We start from the raw sequence: 16,159 nt of genomic DNA, 5'->3' as shown, positions 1-16,159 counted from the left end.
AAATTCCACCATAAAGTAGATGGAAGGTTGCTAACAGTCCCAAAAGATATACATCACATGTTCAACGACAAAGGACATCAACTCACCAAACAATGTGGCAGCCCAAACTGTTCAAGTAACATTTGGTGGAATATGCAGACCAGATAATGAAGGGCAGGTTTGTCTATATCTCTTCCTTTCCACAATTTCTCACGGTTGGAGGTGTGAAGTCTGATAGAAGTTATTTCTCTGACTACATAGCCGTCATTTCCAAGCCGACGAGTAAGTCCTGAATACTCACCATCAACACTGATTTTTGACGAAATATTGTGGTATACAGCTCGTCCGATCCACGTGAAATTGTCTCTTCCATCCTCGTTTGATAATTGTAAAGTCGCGATCTGACACCCATCGCTTTGATAATCTCGTAACTGTACCTGCTGATTCACAAGTCTTTTTTTGGAGGGATGCTTCAACGAGAACGATGAAAATGAAAGAAATAAACTTTGGAAGATTTTTATCTTTGAAGGATCGTTTCTAAGAATGTACTTGTTGAATAGTTTAAATACAAAGACCAACACAGGCACAAAACTACTAGCTCCTTATTCCAAAGAGTGAGCCTAGTGACTTTCTATCGCCAAGTGTCAAGCACTACTAATAACTATCATTTTGGAGGACACATCTTTCACGCCCTTCAAAGGACTCACCTTCCGTTTGAAGGACCTCGAGCAAGCATTAGTCTGCCCATTTATCGGTGTAAAGTTTGCACTGGTGGTTGGGGGTAGAGAAATGCTTATTCTTAGATCCTCCAAACGAAAAATCGTGGTGATGGACTGACATACGAGATGACAGAACGTGCTTGTGGAGGTTTTTTGAACGAGGACGCCATTTCTGGAAGCTTTTTCGAGTGACTAGTGCGACTTCTACAAAGAATTGACAGTGTGAACTGAATTCAAAGATGAACGAATAATGTTGAAACATGAGAGCATAGCCTGATGACTCTCAAGTCAGTCATCAAAATAAGAGGAAAGTACCTTTAACAGAGTATATCATCCATCAAGACATGGAGCTGATGGAAGATGTCTTGAACATGTAAGTAATTTCCAAAACTCGCAAACTTATTGGGCCTAAATGTTGACATGGTGTTGATGAGAGTCCAGACCAGAGTAACGAGGCGAGAGGAGAAACGTAGAGGGTCCTCTATTAAGACATCTAAACGAATGGATGTTGCTTTGGAATTAGCTTTACTGTTCAATTCACACGACACTGGTTGTCAAAATGTTCAAATGCAAGAAAACAGCGACTTGAACACGTATTTGAAAAGCAACAGGAAGTTACTGCATGACTCTCTTGCATATTGTGCAGCTCTTACCTTGCGGATGGTGACGGTCGTCTCGCCTTTCTCATTCTTGTCTACCATGACGTGAAAGGAGACGGAACCGGCTACAAATGAGCACCAAGCAATCAAGCGATGGCACGTTTCGTTAAGACTCAATTTATGTTGGTTGATTATTAGCATTTCATTTATTGTTCATTAGCTGCATTGCAGCACCGGCACACTATCACACTCTCTCCAACCCCATTCGTCAACCTCCAATCTCCAATAGCTAACCGCTTCCTTTCCCTTTTGCTTGGTTCGGCTCGCCAATGCTTACCTTCCCACTTTCCATCCACACTCGTGATGCAAACACGCCTTCGTCCTGCGGCATCCAGTCTGCAGTCTTTAGACCTTGTTGAATAGCCGATCAGTCCATAAACACCTTGGCAAAGATTGAGAAGTGAAATGTTTACGGTTGAAGCACATGGATAGAATCACGATTTCCAGACCCTGTTTGCACGCATGTAATCTGACACAGCAGTTGCAACCACACATGCAAGGCACACGAGGCCATTTCCATAAATAGCAAGAAGCAACCAGAGCTCAAAAGGCTTCTGATACACCAATCATATCATAGCAGTCCAGACTGCATATCCATCTGAGAAATCACGGCGGTGTTTAGGAAAAGGGTGAAAGATAGCGCGTATACAACGTTCGGGAGGTAAGAAAAATAGGCATGAATCGATATTTCACAAACAGACGTTTTACTTATCATTATTGGCGTATCCTGTACTTCACGGGCTCATGATCAGCCATCACTGACATGGACAAGTGTCTGCACAAAGGGAGATAGGGGCTAGCGAAAGAAGAAGAGTCTTGAGCAGATCGCTTTTACGTCAAGTATTCAATAGCATTGCCGGAATTTCGTTATCCTTGGTATCGAAATAATGACGTGAAAGGGTTTAGTCAAGTGCGAACTTAGAATGTTCAGACATCATCAGTTTGTTAAAAGAGGTTGAGGACGGGTTATACGAATCAGTTAGGTATGACATGGTTCATGATATATTCAGCCTTGGTATAACAGCCCAGGAGAGCCACAGTGTAGCTCTTGGTCTCACCAATTGTATCGTTTGCCGCAATTAAAAATATTCTAATCCTAGGTGCAGCTAGTCGTACTACACATACAGGAATGTAAATTTCCGTTTACTCTTTGAAACTAGATAGCCTTTGGATCTCGCTCCATTTGGTTTTCTCGTTCGACTTTCATTCCTCAAGAAATTGCTCAAAAGTTACAGCACATACCTATCTAAGTAATATATTTTTCAACGATGTCCTACTACCTCAGACATGGCTCTATGTACTTTAAATCTACTTCGCAATCAGAATTGAGTGACATAAGGCCGAGAGCGATGTCTTTAAACGGCCCAACAATTAGCTTTTCTTTTGTTTGAAGCATTCGGTTGCTCAAACTAGATCATGTTACTATGGCCCACATATTCATAGTACATATACACTCAAGAGTATCTTTGGAAGCTCCCATAACATATTGGCGTCTGAGTCACAGATTAGAAGGCACAAGGCTGTCTTGTCAGTTTATCAGGAAAGACTCTGCCAGCGAACCTTACGAGATGTTACGTCCACTGGAGCCTCGTGTAAGGATTATGCATTCTAGGCTTCATTCATATGAGCTGTATATATAGCGTTTCTCGACGAAAGATCCCTGTGAGATCAGGGTGTCCACAACCGTTACAGCATCTGAGACTCACTGGCTGACTAAGACCATACGATTCTTCAGGAGCATCATGCATTGTCTCCAGATACTAGATTTGATTATGATCTGTAGCGTTGAGAAACTCTTGAACTCAGACGTCCATCACGTTCCTTGAAACATTGTATCATAACAATTGGCCGATCAAGACGACCAGGGTGCCAATGAAGGGAATCCACATTATGAGATATAGTGAAAGAAATATACCGACAGCTTTTCAGATGTTGTTTCTGGGCCCAGCTACTGATTCACGCCCAAATCAGTTTCCATGCTTCGATGTGAGCCTGCGAGCCCAACCCGTCACCTTCAGAGAAGATTCATGCAACAAAAGACACGGGAGTGTCAAAGACTATCATAGAGCTGATGTAGTCATCTGAAGTCCTCGTTCTGTAGCCACACAATTAGCTGGTTGCAGTTTGTAAGAACTGCGGGAGCATGACCCCCGGTCATATGACCACTTCATTCCTCTCTTCACCTGGCGGGCAGCTCATTATATTCCTTTCGGTGCAATGAAGTCCAACAGTTTCCTCCATGTGGTGTGTTCAGGTAACTTCAATCTGCGAAGAGGCGAAGAGTCGAAAGTCGTTCTGCCCTCAACCAAAAACCCGAGATTAAGTTGAAACGCGTGTAATAGATAATGCCCATGTATATAAGTGAGACTTTCACGGTTCACTATGGTACTTTGGTGGCTTCAATACACGTTGTTGACTTTTAGATTCGGCCATCACAATCGATACTCCAGAACTCCCAAGCAAGCAAACGTCCATGAGAGAGTCCCGGCGACGCCTGAGGTTGCTCAAGATCGGTGATAGCAACCCTTAGATGCCATATTTGATTTCTTACACCTTCGTAATCACGACAAACGACAAGTGGCCTGTCCTTGTGTTAAAAAGGCTTTACCGGTCAGAGCCATTTCTATTACACTGGTATCCGATGAAAGCCCACCGACAAATGCGAAGCTGAATTCTAAAACACCCACCACAGTGACTCCTGTTGGCCGTTTCCTCAAGCCGACACCCAATCGAGTAGCCAACCAAGCTTGAATATCCTTTACACTATCTTGGTGACGAGAGATGTTCTCCTGTACTTTGCATTGTTGAACGTACTGGTTCTGTCAAACTAGGCGAATAGTCACTCTGGCCACGATTTAATACAATTGCATTGAAAGCAGACATCTAGTCTTTACTCCACACAAAGTTCTCATTCAAAAGATGAAAACGACAAACGGTCACGGACCGTAAGCGATCGGTCCTGTTTTGGCACTTAGCAATATCCTTCGACGACTGTACGGCCATAAGATCTGTTCACTTGACGGTTTACACTCTTGTGTACAGAAACGACAGCCTCAAAGTTTGCAAATCTTATAGTTATGAGGCGTGTTGCCAGAGTACCGCCCATCGGAAATGGACGTGTACATCAAACACGTCTATCGATAGCAGTCTGGAGTGTAGCCGATGTAACACTAGGATCTGCAGCTCTTGCCTACAGGTACCGCAGAGTCACAGGATTTTGAGACAACACGATTATTGGAATCACCAAAGACGGTCAGGTGGGCTTAGCCTCCTGGCGAGAGCGATGCAACGGATGATGTGATGACATTTCCACTCCGTCAATTCACAGATTTAAGTCTATATCCTCGTATATCACTGCTCTTGAATACATTTCTAGATCTCAATGCGCACACTCTGGGTGAGGAACATGTTCGACAATGTGACTTCAAGTTTGTGAGCGATGGTGTCAATGTGTGAGGCATAGGGCGTCCAAGAGGCCTTCTTCTGCATATCAAGCATCCATACCAACTATGAAGTCGATGTAGCAGCTTCTTAGCTTGTTTCCTTCACTTTGATCTTTTCGAGACATTGCTTGTCACTCGTCACTCTGCTGTTTGAGATGGCAGTGGGGTTTGAGAGTATATGCGTTCTCATACCGAGCAGATATTTAGATGGCCTCCTAGTTCAAAGTCACGACATGATCATGGAGAAGAGCTAATTAGCGTTAGCGCCGCACATCTACTCGCATTGATGCTAAGTCGAAAATTCCGGAAGATCGAAACACGTCTAGACTAGCGCTCTTTGATGGTAGTAATGTACGTGTATTCATTACTACTGGCTTCAACAAGCACTTAATATAGATAAAATAGAGTGAATAGTTATATAGTATGCAAAAGACACGTATGGTTCGAGAGGTTTGTGTGGGCCAGATATCTCAACCGGTGAAGCAAGAAGCAGCGACTGTCCGTTAGTGTCGATACAACAACGCCATTGTAGACAAGGAAACACGCAAACAAATTTATATAGGCAAATACCACGTATTGTTTGGCGGATATTCCGTCAGCATCAGTGCCAAGCTCATGACTTGAGAGCTATCAGTCGGCCCAGCAGAGAAGCTGATCTGAAACTCCACCTAATAGAGATGATATTAGAGTTAGTTAAGATAGCAAAAGGATGTGAGAGGCAACTTGGGTTGATGTTGACCAAATGTCGAATGATGACACCATCGCACGCAACAGAAAATCGATGAATGGATGCAAAATCGATTATAAAATAAATGAGACATTGCAGATGCACGAAACAGAGCACATTCATCCCCCACCATTGCATCAAAGTAAAAAGTCAAAGCGCAAATCAACCTACCAAACATTGTGGCAGCCCCAACAGAGTCAAGCAACCTTTGGTGGAGGGTACAGACCAGAAAAATCAAATTACATTATCTATCTCTCTCCTTCCCATCTCCCATCTCCCAGTAATGCCTGGATGCGTCGATGTCAGTTCAGAAAAGATGCATTCGTCGTTTCCACGATTTTGAACATTTTGGGAGCCCTTGAAGGAGACGAAACAGAGCAGAGGCACTCCACGTTCATCTACACAAAATATCAGATTTTGGCCTGAATGGGTTAGAACGTTATGTTCCAATGGCTCAGAGTAACAAAAAACCAATTCTGTGGATTCGTTTACGTTTGACAGATTTCCAAGGAATAAGACAGGCAGGCGGTTTTTGATACTTTCGAGTCTCGCCCGTCAGAGATGCTGTAGTTGCCGTTGCGATGATGGCCCGATGCGATTTTGCGGCTCTGTGAATCGTGAATTTTGCGATTACCCGAATGAATCCGATAGACGTCATCCGATCGATGTATCTCGCGATCGATGTGAACCTCATCAGAGGATACGTGAATGGTCTCACAATTTGGCACGATTAAATCGTTTAATATCGAATCGGCTTGTTCTGCTTCGTCGTCGATACATTGTTCTATTTTTTTAAAAACTACAAACGCGTCACTATAAGTGAGACTCGTCTTGCAATCACACCGTTTAATGGTCGGACGACTGTGACGACTGGTGGAAACTCAACACGACTCGTCGCAACGGATCAGCGAAAAGCCTTAGCTCGTGTCGTTTTGATGGAGCTAGATCAAGAATCAAGAGCTTCAGGCGAAAATACAAGGAAGATGGATATTGAAATTGACATACTAACGGATGCGGGAATGAACCCATACGTTTTGAGTTGTATTCTACGACTAAACTTGAAATTCCAATTGGCCAATTGTGTCTGCCAGATTATTGTGAAAGCAGTCTAGTCAGAAACGTTCTATTTCGTCTGTAGGAGCGAGATCATGGCAAGAAATCAAGGATTTGTCAGAAAAAAGCGCAAGCTGTTGTGATCAATGGAAAGCGATGTCTGTTTGCAGACGCTTACCACAACAGCTATGAAAGAGTAAATAATACCTCTTGAAGCAGGGCTCACGCTACAAGGCGTCTGTAAACGATGCAGCGAAGGGTATCTATATCATCGTCCTGCTTTCAATGACAAAGGGTGTTGGGTTGGCGGTTTTGGTACTAGTGCGATACTATACCTGCAAAAAGCATCAATACTCAACAATGGAACACAGCGACATTTGATGCTGCAACATACCCAGCTTCTGAAGTCTCCAACGTTTGTAGTATCGGTCTCTGCTTGAATCTGTGCAGACACAACATATTGCCACGTGCCCTCGCATCGTCAGTCATGTCTACAACGTATCTCGTATCAAATTCGAGCTGAAAACAAGGTCGTCAGTAACCATAAGCAATCGCTAGTTTTGAACGACAAAAATCATAGCCATATTCCTCGTGATAAAAGCATAAGGCTCATGAAAGGTGACATCAGTTGGCTTCAGCTGATTACGTCTCGTAGAATGATGAAGTGTTGGCTGAATTGACAAGGAGCCGGGTGAGGCCACTTGCAATTTGTTTGGAGGATGCTCTTTCACCATTCAGAAGCTCAACCTTTTGTTTGAAGGACCTCGAGCAAGCATCAGTCTGCCCCTCGACGCAGTCGACAGAGAAGAGAAATGCTTATTCTTAGATCCTCCAAACGAAAGACTGAACTCAATTGGGAGATTCGAATAAAGAGGTCAACAGGCGATTCGAGGCGCATTGTGCCAGACAGTGGATCCAAGGAGAAGAATGGACGTAACCGACCTTAATATCGATGAATTATAATGTTAGATCAGAAATCTTGTAGAAGCAAAACATACCAATGACGAGGCTAACTGGTAGGCAATCGGTCACCAGCAAAATGTAACGGCCAATGACAAGACAGTGTTTATCAAGACACCCAGCTCAACGATTTGGTAGAAGTTTTGAGGGCGAGTAAGTATGCAGGAGAGCTTTCCGTTTGTATGAGGATGGCAATCCGTTCAATTCACCTTCAGTTTGGTGAATATGCACAGTGTCAACTCGTGTAGCTAAACACTATTTAGCGGGCTTAGCAATCTCGTCCTTTCAAGCGCTCAAAAGAATGCTTGTCTTCTTCGTCCTGCGTGAAAGCACGCCTGCATTACGTATTCCGTATCACCACAAAAGGCCAACGAGGAGGTAAACTGCTGATGACAGACGAGACAAAGCCGTGGTAACAAAGTCAGGTCGAGAATCAATTGCTAGTCCAAGTCTGCAGAAGTTGCTGAATAACCGTTTAGTTGAGAAAACCGAATAGTTGTTTCAAATCCACTTTTAAAAATCTACAAAGATGAATATGGTTTGTTTGGCGTTCTGCTCGAATGAATAATAGCCTAATAATATTCATGACACGTAGAGAATAGACGAATCTGGCAGATAATATTCCTATAGCGTATAGGAGTACTGGGTTTGGCGAGCCTATCACGAGTCATGACGTAGTGGACAACAAACAGTACCTACCAGCTAAAGCTACGTTCAGTCTAAAGGATCTGTCTGCGAATGTCATGCAAAGTTTGATTTCCTACTTCTTTGCTTAGAGAATGTTGGAGTAAACCATAAAACGACGATTGTCTAAAGGACGACTTCAAAATCCAATGCTTTTCTAACAGTAGTTCAGATTCTGAGTGAGTAGTCCACTTTCAGCCACATATCGATGTTTCTTCCAGCGTAAGTACTGAAGTCCCATATCCCTGAGTGTGTTGTATCATATCAGGACAATTCCAGATTTTGCCGCAATCAAAAAAATTCTGATTCTAACTGAAGCAGGTTGTATACCATGGTCAGGAATTCAAATTATCTTTTGGTTTTCAAAACTAGGCTGTCATTGATGCTCCCTTTGCCTAGTTCGATCGGCCAACTTTGTTCCTCACATTGCTAAAAATTTGCCAGCACCTGATTTAATCGAAGATTATATCGGTCAACGTCGTCTTAGTAGATGTATCCAGCCTACACAGACCAAGCGCTTATATGGCAATCAGTATTGGGCCAAAATCGTTCCCGATAGTTGACTATAGAGCCACGTTTTGCGTTTGTCGTTGATGCAATCTGTTGATCACAATCATAGAGGCTCGCCTCAAGATATAAAGGATCAGTCCAACGTCGTTCCAGCGCAACGTCTGGACGTCCTAGTAAGATGCTAGTGTCTGAGTCACAGATTAGAAGACACTAATTCGTTCCATTTTCAAAAACCCAGTCAAACTTGCCGGGCCTTCCCAACTTTAGAGGTGAGACGGGCCCAGCAGCAGACACTCCGGCCTCACGAGGATATTCTAGAGTTCATCCATATGATGTGTATAAATCTAGCTTTAAAACATACATCGACAAGTGGCATATTTGCAGGCCGTGACTCTGGTGCATGCATCAGAACTGAGGGGCTACACTTGGGATCACAGTATAAAGCCGCCTATATTCTGAATGCCCTTACTCTGTAGAGTGTTCGAGTAGGTTCTCTACCGCAAATATCCATTACATTTGTTCTCAAGAGAGGTGATTAGGTTGCGAAGCTACCACGGTGTATGTGAAGGCCAAAACAAGAAATGTTTATGTCTGAAGTTCTCATTACTTCCTTCTGGCTTCTGTTCGATGAGTTCTCGTATATTATACGACCCATTTCGTTTATTGTCGGATTGCAGCGAGCACAAGTCCATCCCAATAAGACTCATGGTAGAAAGAGACATCCACGTTACATGCTGCGTATTGTTGCTAGTTTCTGTGGTATCAGTGGTTGCGTTTATACTGAAACCAGCATGGTTGTTACAAGTGTTGAGTAGATTTGCCATCACATATCAGTAAACGGTCGATTTAGACTGTATGGTAACATACTTAGCATGACCACCAAGCTGATAGTATATTGTAGTCGTTTTGCTATCATAATGTCAAGAAATCCGTTCCAAGTGTTTCGACATGACCTGCTAGGCGTAATGCAAGTCGAAAATCGAATGACGTCTCAACCAAAACCATATATTTTGGTTAAAACGCGTGTATTGTCTATTGCTCGTTCTATTGAACGAGCTTTTATATCTTAACATCGAGGTTCTGGCGTTCCTCTATAGTACGTTTACGTTCGTTCGAAAGTTGACGTTGAATAAACGGAAGCAAACACGTCCAAAGGATGCCAAACCAGGTCTGATCGGTATATTGGAACACTTTTGTTTGCTTTACATCGTGATTGCAACACATCCCAGACTGTTGCTTTTCGTCATCACGACTAATCAGCACTTGGCCGGTATAAGTTCATAGAAGACCTTCTGGATGGTTGAAGGCCACAGCTTTCTATCTGAAGTGCTTGTGGTCTTGGAAGAGGCAAGTGCGCTCGTCGTGGATCGGGGTTCGTGTTGTCATTCTTTCTAAAATTCACAGCTGCGACTATCTCAATCAAAGGATGGTCGTATAGTAACTTCCATGAATATCTCGTATCTAATAAACAAAGAGGATTATCAGCGCCCCTGTTGAGCTTGAACTTTAAGAGTGCGACATGAGTCACGTCAGTAAACACCTGACAAGTGATTCCTTTTGAAAGACGTGAATCCTTTCCGACTCTATTCTAGTACAGAGCTATAGGCCAGATTATACGTTGCAAATCATCGACAGAGGCCAAATATGAGCAACCTGTAGTATACCATAGCACGGTTCCAAATGCGACGTGATGCGGTCCGGTAACTGGCACCAAAGTCCTGGGTCCGTCGATCTTCACGTGGTATTCGGCTCTTGCATAAGATTCTTGTGAGGGTGGGGAGATATCTTTAAGTTGCTGCACAATGTCATTGAGTGAGCTGAAATGATGTTACTCAAATTCAAACGAGGCGAGTGCAAGGAGTGGTTGCCGATATGCCGGTAATAGTGAGACATTGGTGCTTCAGGGACTTCAACCGTACTCAATACCGTTTTCAAGCTGACATCTGGGTACTAGACCCAAAGGATACGTGCACTCGACCCACCATACCGAAACCTCAAATCAGGTAGTAATCAAAATAACCAAACTGAGATGTAAAAGATTCTCATCGCATTCTTTATTTTTGGCCTTCGTCTCGTTGGCCATGATGGCGGTCGATGGATGCCAGGTTGCATCGTTTGTTGTGAGTGCACCAAACCACCTCAGACAAATAAGCGGTCGGTCCTGTATAACTACCAACATACGCCTTTGACTCGTCATATGAGCAGAAAATGGTGTTCAACTGACCGATGAAGTTGAGAAGCGTGATCTAATGGTGCTTTACGTTGAAGAGCATGAAACCTTCCTTCTTGAAGCCAGAAACAGATGCCTGATCTCATGTGAAGACTGAAACAATTGTATATAATACGAAATTAATTTGTAACAAATCTTGGATTGCAGCAAAACGTAAATATCACCTACCACTCTCCTTGCATCCATTTCAGAAAGAATCACGATTTTCTACAATTTTTCGTAGATATTTCTAGCAGTCCAGATATCAGCGAACTCATCGCAGGTCATTACAGTGCATATGTCGAACAAGACTGACATTGTCAGATCTTCAGCTCTCAGACCAATAACACACTAGCAAAGATTCCGAGTTCTTTCTGCAGCCTCAGAGAGTAGCATGATATCAAGCCCTGAGATCTCGTTCGGGAGATGGGGGTCGTTGGGTCCTCGCCGTTTACTCTTCATCCTCAGCATATGCAGAAGGTGACAATCCATCACCCACCACCATCACTTTAGCATGAAGCACGAGAGATTCCTGCAGTGTCAGTGACGCCCATCATGACATGATTGAAGGCGAGAAGTGGTAGAAAGGGGAACACGCGGTCCTCACACGATGCAATGATGAATATTAATCAGATGCACTCGTGTTCCTCCAGGTTCCGATCAAAATCTACGACATAGACCACCGTTAGTCTGAAATACTTTTAATGCTCTCTTGGAGGTAATTTTGGTTTTGACTTATGACCACAACGTATCTTCAATGTTGGCGTGGTTGAAGATCGCGATCAAGATTCCCAACGCAAAAGTACGGGACGACATGAGTAGAAACTCATGACAACGTTCTTCAAATTCTTCATTGTCTTCCTGTCCTTTTTCAAAATGTTGTCGTTGCCATATAATCGATGAATGCATGAAATGAGGAAGGCATAAAACTTTTCATTCACCGAAAGAGAGCAGCCATTTCATGACCTGGTAGTTGGAAGTCACAAGATGATGATGCAAGTGAACAATTAGAGTGATGGATGCTCAAAATCTTGTCGCATTTGGATTTTGAAATTGAAACCTGAAAATTCCGGATTCTAAGCGCTTGGTATGCGGAAGGCGAATTGAATAACTAGTAGCTCCATCAAACGACTGATGTAGATGAAATAGATTAAATGATTGTATTGATTGCAAAGCGAGACCTCAAGTTTACGTATGGTTGTGAGTGTATTTCATGGCTTCATGACACTCTGGAAGTGAGACAGTCCAAACATGTTCGTTAGTAACAGTACAACAGCAATATCAACAACAGCAACATATCAAACTCCATGCAGGCAAATACCACATGTTGTTTGGCGGACATTCCGTCGGCATCAGTGCCAATGGGTCGACATTTAAAGAAAGACACACAAGCCTAAGACTTGACAGCCATCCGTCGTCATTGCAGAGAAGCTGATCTGAAACTCCACCTAAGATAAAAGTCAAAGTGAGTTAGCTGCAATACAACCGAAAAAATGTCATTGCATTTGTGTTGATGTTGACTAAATGATCGACCACACCAAGTACGAGATAACCGTGGCATCGACAAAAAAGCGTGGATGGATGTTAAATCCATCATAAAATGGATGGGTCACATCCCTTAACCAATAAGACACATGTGTTATACAACGTTCATCACAACATTTATCATCCTTCAAGACAAAACGCAAATCAACCTACCAAACATTGTGGCAGCCCAAGTGGTTCAAAGTAACATTTGGTGGATGCTGCAGACCAGGCACATTAAGCTGTCATTTTACTTGTTCACTTCAAGGTCTCCCGTGGACAAGGAAATTGGTAACCCTTCCAGAATCTACAGATATGTTAGTAGCCATCCCCATCAAGAGGCGTATGCATGATGCCATACGCGACATACGCGAGAACAAGATCAGTTTGCGTGTTCAGGAAGGAAGCTCTTTAGTCTATAAGTTTACCTTTAGAGTAATCTACATCTTCCACTAGTAGATACCCCACCTAAATAACCTTCCTCTAATATCAGCTGAATACTATTCTATTTTGAAACACCTTTCATTTCTAATCAAATTACACCTCCTTCCTTGGCCCAATGTTCAAAAGTCAGACAAACTACTACAACTCCTTCTTTGTCTCATGTTCGGACGCATGACGATGCGCAGATTCAGATGGCCAAACAGTATCGAATATCCTTTCAACAGCGTATTCAACCTAAGCAAAGATATACGTTTAAGAAGAAAATCCTTTAAGAAACAATATTGACGTCTGATTACAGGATGATCAAACATAATTGGTAAAGCAGGCACAACCATCAGCCCAGCGGCAGTTGGTCCCAGCCTCATCATCAAAGGCGATAAGCCTGGCCTCCTCTTCATTAAGTTCGTGACAATATGCACCGTCTGATGAATTGTAAACGCAGGGAGAGCCATTGATGCTAAACTTTGGAAAACTCCTCGAGATAGTATCACTCGGGCCAGTGATTCATTTGTTGACCCTTGTCGTTTGTTCTCTTTTATGGCTTCGAGAGTCACGTCTAGAAGGAAACAACAGGTTAGTTGGTGCACCTTGTTATAAAGCAGCTGATTCACAAAACCTGTTGCTACGTATCCCCATGAGACTGCGTATCCGAGGTTGACGATTGAGCGGTAGACAAGTGGTCGAAAAGCCTGTATAGATTTGGGTCGTTAATCATGAAAGGATTGGGTACTAAAATTTTTGGTTCACCTCTCCAATACTAATAGAAACAGATTCAAGTTAGAAAAACGGTTGAATTTGAATGTAAAACATGCAAAATATGATGAAATTGTCCACTTCAATACGTCAAATCTCCAAAAGTCGAAAATCTCTCGCTCCACCAAAACTTTGATGGTGATCACTTAACTCGCTCGTGTAGGCTGAATAACGTACAAGAGGCAGTAGCAACGCCCTTGCTCTAGCTAGATCAACAAGTTTTGGTAAGCAACGATACGAGAAAGGGATGGTTGAAGCGAAAGTTCACCAAAGTACGCCAAATATCTCAAATCCGTGTCGGTAGTCTGAGAGTCGTGTGGATCATTGACATCAAATACTTCACTCAGCGTTGGTGTTTCCGCAGACATGTTGGTTATTTGTATCTTCGTTCAACAATATTTAAAGAGCAAATAGTTGACACGAATCTATACAACCACACTTGAACACGCGTCTGGGTTTGAGTTTTGAGTTTTGTTTACAAATCTTTTATTTGCTATTTGCTAAATAAGACGTTCAAGACATAAAAAAAGCACGACTACAACTTGGCTTTACCCTACGTTTGGTACCTTACTACCCTATCAAACAACTACAACATAGAGAATGACTGGACTTCTTGTATGTAATACCTCCCTTACTCTTGATTTTGTTTCTTCTTCTTCTTCTTTTTGATTTCAGGATCAACCATCGTAGGCACAACTGGCTTCTTTGGTACTTCCGGCAACGGACTCATGCTATTGGATCCAGAAGGCTTTTTATCTTTCTTGACACTAACGGGAGGAGAGACGATGGGTTGTGGAGTTATAGGTTTGGCAGTAGGAGGCTTTATGATAGCTGGTGGTTGTACTTTGGCAGGTGCTGGAGCTGCTTGAGTGACTTTGACCTTCTTTGCTGGGGGTACTTCTTCTTCGTCTTCACTCGAGTCATCATCGGATTCGGATTCTGCTGGTTGTGGAGCTGCCTTCTTGCCTGCTGCCTTGGGTGTGGCCTGTGGTTGTTGTTTTACTGCAGCTGGGGCTGTATGTTTGAGGGCAGGAGGCTTTACGAGAGATGGCTCATCATCAGAAGATTCTCCTGATTCGTCATCATCGTCCTCTTCTTCGACACCCTAAGATTGAAACGAAGCGAATGGTTAGTGTTGAGCCAGTGGCAAGACACAATGACATAAAACTACAGAAAAACAGCACCACCACCACCAACAAAAGCAAACAACGACAAAAAGCAAAGATGAAACTCAGGGTGAATGCATACCTGCATATGAGTGGAATGGGCTTGAGCAAGAGCAGTATCATCCTCGTCATCTTCATCGTCATCTTCCTCCTCTTCGCTCTCTTTCGGCGAAACAGCTAAGTAAAGGAAGCAATGTTAGACATGATGACGTGTCCCATGGTCCTGACATTCGAAAAACTGACCTGTACTAGAAGTAGCGGCTGGAGCACCAGTTTCACGAGCAGCAGCAGCCTTCTTTGCCAAGTATTCGTCCTTGAGAAGCTTGTGAGATTCTCGTAGGGCAAGAGCACGGTCTTCATATGGCTAAATGGCACCGAATGAATAGTTAGTAAACTATAAACACTTAGACACAACCAGTGTGAAATAGATGCAACCTCTCTCTTGTCTTACCTTCTTCTCTTCAGGAGTCAAAGCCTTCCAAGCTTCACCAGCGACAATCCCAATCTTTTGACCATGAGCCTGAAGCTTCAACGTATCAACATTATCCTTCATATATAGCATGTATGATGACAACGGATTCTTAGGTGCATCAGGATCCTTGACCACCTTCTTACGCTTGACAGGTTTCTTCTTGCCTGTAGCTGGATCGACACCATTAGGCGCACCATCATCGGCCATGGCGGTATCGTGAGGAGGAGAAGTCGCTGAATGGTTTGGCATATGCATCATATTATTCATATCATATGGGGGGTACCCACCGAATTGAGGGAAATAGATTGGTTGGGCATTGTTGTATGGCTGCATTGGCATGAGACCCATGTTTACACCGATAAGTGCTTCGATACCGCGCATGTTATCAGCAATACTCTTCATGTGTCCTAATAACTATGTAGTAAGAATAGAGTGATCGGTTAGTAAACTTGTACCGTATCACCCTCATGTCATTGTTGTTGGTGTGTGTGGGATGTCAAAAATCCAAACATAAACAGATTTGAGTCGATGACACGTACTCGTTTTCCTTCGTTTGAAGACCAGTACTGATGAGCCACGGCTCCTGGTGGGGGTGCAACCTTTGAGTTTTTGGATCCTATGGGACGGCCTCTCTTCTTTGTCTCAGCAGATCCTTCTCCGTTAGCATGTTGTTCGCCTCCAGCAGACGATGATGAAGCTCCTTGAGTCATCCTTCGATTTAGTATACCAAGTAAAGCGGTAGTCTTGTGGATGGGATGGCAAAGTATGATATTCTTAGTGCTACTATGTCTTGTTACCCTATCTCTTAGGCTATTGGCTAGGATGGTTTAGGTTTTGTGAGGTAAGAAAAACACACA

General features: G+C 43.2%; 1 protein-coding gene across 1 annotated transcript; it reads right to left on the bottom strand.

The window, feature by feature from the left end:
* Positions 1-13,049: 13,049 nt before the first annotated feature.
* On the bottom strand, positions 13,050-14,032 carry SmJEL517_g05016 (uncharacterized protein; the record flags this gene model as incomplete). The annotated part of the gene is made up of 5 exons (XM_031170944.1): positions 13,050-13,145; positions 13,208-13,467; positions 13,528-13,600; positions 13,842-13,870; positions 13,933-14,032. 5 exons carry the CDS (start codon positions 14,030-14,032, stop codon positions 13,050-13,052), a joined length of 558 nt encoding a protein of 185 aa, XP_031023072.1.
* Positions 14,033-16,159: the final 2,127 nt, after the last annotated feature.

Source organism: Synchytrium microbalum (genome assembly GCF_006535985.1).
Source record: "Synchytrium microbalum strain JEL517 chromosome Unknown SmJEL517_scf0040, whole genome shotgun sequence".
NCBI classification, from domain to species: domain Eukaryota; kingdom Fungi; phylum Chytridiomycota; class Chytridiomycetes; order Synchytriales; family Synchytriaceae; genus Synchytrium; species Synchytrium microbalum.
This window is presented reverse-complemented; position numbering and strand designations above follow the sequence as displayed.